Source organism: Bidens hawaiensis, unplaced genomic scaffold, assembly GCF_021521415.1.
Source record: "Bidens hawaiensis isolate Kalapana, Puna unplaced genomic scaffold, B.hawaiensis_p1.1 tig00058279_1, whole genome shotgun sequence".
In the NCBI taxonomy this organism is placed as follows: Eukaryota; Viridiplantae; Streptophyta; class Magnoliopsida; order Asterales; family Asteraceae; genus Bidens; species Bidens hawaiensis.
Genome location: NW_027500531.1, coordinates 11,864 through 15,823, shown reverse-complemented (window position 1 = coordinate 15,823; position 3,960 = coordinate 11,864). Strand labels below are relative to the sequence as shown.

Below are 3,960 nucleotides of genomic sequence, written 5' to 3'. Positions count from 1 at the left end.
TATTATTATTATTATTATTATTATTATTTTCAGTTTCATATACTGCACTAATGACCATTATTCAGAATAATTACACTTTAATGGTCATTATTCAGTTGTTATGATCTTGTGATTATAAAAGCAGGCCATATGCAGAAGTTCAAATACGCACCAAAAAAAACATACAGCTCTCTCTTCTCTGCAGGCATATTATTTTGATTTCGTTTCAGGCAGGTCGTCAAGTTCGGCAGCACGCTGCGGCTGTTTTCGAACCGGCGTATCCTAGGAACAGACCGCGAATCTGTTTAAGAGAATTGTGTTAAACACAAGCCTGGTTCACCGTTAACGTTTATTATTTCTATTTTATTGTTTCGGTTTTCTGATACAGGAATAAACAACATATATGCCCTTTAAAAACTCGCATAATTGAAGCTTGATCAATGTCATTGTAGCACCATGTTCCGGTTAAATCTGGTGTGTCACTTATACAGCATATTACAATTAAATTTTCTTTACAATTGATGACCAAACATTTATGAGATTGCAAACAAACACAAAACGTTATTAATTACAATTGAGAAAAACCATTAAATCTTTAAACCTTTGAGCCCTTGATTAGTTCATCTTGAAAAACCTTGTAACCTAATGTATATAAAAAGGAATATATGTATGTTTGAGTAGATTTGGTTTTACTCAATGGGAGAACAACTACATATGTAATGTCATAACAATATATATGTATTAAACAAATTTATACGCATTAAGTAGTTCACATAGTCACATTCTACTATCATATTTTGTGGTCCAGTAGGTCAGAATTTGTGAACCCCTAGCAACGATATGAATTTGTCGATCTAGACATTGATACATGTCTTTAATACCATAAAGTCTTTTGTTCAGGGTTGAATCTACCATTTTAAAATGCCCATTCATGATTATGTAGCCAATGTTTGTAGATCAACATTAGTATTGTGTTGCTCTCCCGTATTTTTTTTTCTGTCAAACCTAGTTTTTTCCATTTTTAGAAAGTTTTACAATGATTTGTTAATTATCTGTCATAGATTTAGATTAATAAAAAGAGAAATGTATAATTGAGGACTAAAATTGAAAAAGAGAATATTATTTATTACGAATTCCAATGAGCAATCAGCAAACATAAGCAAATTAAACTACATGTTTACATGCATCATGTACATTGTAAAATCCAAAATTCTAAAATGGCCTTCAAGTTCAAAAACCATATAAACATTAAATCTACAATCATCATCAAACTTATAATAAAATCAATCCAGAAAAAAAACTATAAATTTGACAACAAGCATATGATGATTTAACAAACATTATATTAACTTGACTTTCTTTAAATTAAATTCTAAGCAGAAATATACTTAGTTCCGGCCCTCCACTTTGATCCGGGTTCATCATATAATACGCTTCCGAGTCCCGACTCCCCACGACTCGCTCAAACTTGGCGCGCATATACACCAACTCACCCACGGACCCACCGGCCCCACTTCCACTAGCATTACTCATTCTTCCATCCTCCAATACTGGAATCACCCCAGCCCCGACTGACACGCTCTGCACTGTGCTAAACACGTGCCAGTCGGAGTCAGTACACGCCTTGGAAGACGCGTAACCACACTTTTTTCCATTACAATACATAGTCCACACAGGCTCCTTTAACAACTTTCTGCCACGTGTCACCAACCGCTTTTCGCACTCGAGTGCGATTCGCACAAGTCCCGACGACATTTCCTTTACCAACGACGCGGTCGACACCGCCATTTCAATTATTAACACGGGCGCGGATCGCGGGTCATATTGCACCGCGAAACTAACTTGACCCCTCCGGTTCCCGAATAAGGTACCGGTCACTTTCCGCCCTAGAGACGGGGTTAACGACAGTTGGTACGGCAAACTTATCCGCCGGAAAGTGGGGAGGATGGCTGGGATTGATATGACGGTGAGTAACGACCGTATAAGTTTCGAAAACCCCGAACATGCACCGGAGAATCTGCGGTAGGATACCGGAGAGTCTTTTCCGACTAGAGGGTTTTCGTCGGCCGAATTAGGGTTTATCATAAATGAAGTGGTGATGATGTAATTTGATGGGATTAATTTGCCTGAGTTGTTTCTGGACATAGAGACCAGACTATCGTGATTCATTCCGATGGTGGTCATGGTGGCCGGAGGTGATGGTTGTGTTACTAGGAGGTGGATGAGACAGTGAAGGTGGTGTTGTGTAAACGATGGATATTTATAGAAAGCGTGATGGTGTCACCTACAAATATTATTTCATTTTCATATGGGCATGCCAGTTTTATTATTAACTATAAGATTATTAACGAATTAATTAATAGACATTATTAATTTGGACGTGAAAGCAATTTGATCATTTGATGCATATCTTAAAAGCTTATTTACAACTAGGTTAATAACTCGTGCATTAAACGGGCTGAAATATGATATAATGTCAATAAAAAAATATTTACATATTTGATACAAGTTATAAATGAAATCAAGCATATAAAACAATTATAATTATTAAATTGAATAATTGGTAATAAAAAATTAGTTAATTAGGTGGAATACGTATAAAAGAAAATTGATTAGTTTGCATCCTATGTCGATGGCATATTTAAAAGTCATGTAAAACATATATTGCTTTAATATATTAGTTAGATGCTTTTTCATGAGTTTAATATCTATATCTATACTATATATAATACATAAGTCATGGACAAATTAAGACACCTATTTTTTAAGTAATTTACAACTTATAATGCATAATACACACATTATATAGCATGTAAGATAAGGACAAATTTGTCCATTAAAAAGTATGCCTATAAATAGTTACAACATTGCCCCTCAACTTTACTCAGCTTTTATAAATTTAAGAAATAGTTACAACTTTGAACCTTCATCTTTACCAATGTATTTCTTTTAAATTTAATAGTTAACCAACTTCCCACCAACAATTTTCCAGTGGCCGTAACTTTTTCGTATGTTAATATTCTTTTAAGAAAATTACACTATAAAAATGAGCATTTTATTGTCTTTAATTTGGGTATGGTATTGCTATAGTTTATTCCATTTAAAATTAGGATGTTACGTATGGTTGTTCACAATTCGGTTTTAACAATTTCTAAGTTAAGCAATAAGTCAAACCGTCGATTCATATTTTATCATTGAAAACCGAAACTGAATCGTTGAAAATTCAAACTGAATCGTTACTAATGGTTTGGTTTCACACATCGAGCTTCAATAATAAGTTTACCAACCGGCCCGGTTTTATATGGCCAATTTTCAGTATAAAGCATAAACCAAACCGTTAGCTATGGTTTGAACATTCTGAAACCAGCTGACCAAAAGTGATGATCGGTTTAAACGTTTTTAAGGTTTCAAACGAACCTTGAACATCCGTAATTTTTACATGATTACTAGAATTTTCGTTCCCCGCCGCATCGCTCGACTATCCGTCTATACTATATATAATGTAGCACTCATGGGCAAATTAAGGCACTAGGTTTTTAAGTAATTTACAATATTCAAAGCTTTATGTACACCCTTTAAAACATGTAGCATAGGGGCAAAGTTGTCCACTACAAAATATGCTTTATATAAATTCAATTTGTTAGAAAATAGTTACAAAATTTGCCCTTAAACTTTACTAACATTTTGTAAATTAAGAAATTGTTACAACTTTTACACCTCATATTTACTCATGTTTTTAGCAATTTATATATTTTCTTAATTTTCTTTTATCTATATCTATACTATATATAATACATAAGTCATGGGCAAATTAAGACATCTCTTGTTTAAGTAATTTACAACTTATAATGCATAATGCATAATGCATAATGCACACTATATAGCATGTAAGATAAGGACAAACTTGTCCATTAAAAAATATGCCTATAAATAGTTACAACATTACCCCATCAACTTTACTCAGCTTTTGTAAATTTAAGA

At 33.5% G+C, this 3,960-nt stretch overlaps 1 protein-coding gene across 1 annotated transcript; it reads right to left on the bottom strand.

Annotated features, from left to right (window-relative positions):
* Positions 1-1,344: 1,344 nt before the first annotated feature.
* LOC143602282 (protein MIZU-KUSSEI 1-like) lies at positions 1,345-2,162 on the bottom strand. Its single transcript, XM_077079451.1, has one exon. It carries the CDS (start codon positions 2,146-2,148, stop codon positions 1,345-1,347), a length of 804 nt encoding a protein of 267 aa, XP_076935566.1. The 5' UTR covers positions 2,149-2,162.
* Positions 2,163-3,960: the final 1,798 nt, after the last annotated feature.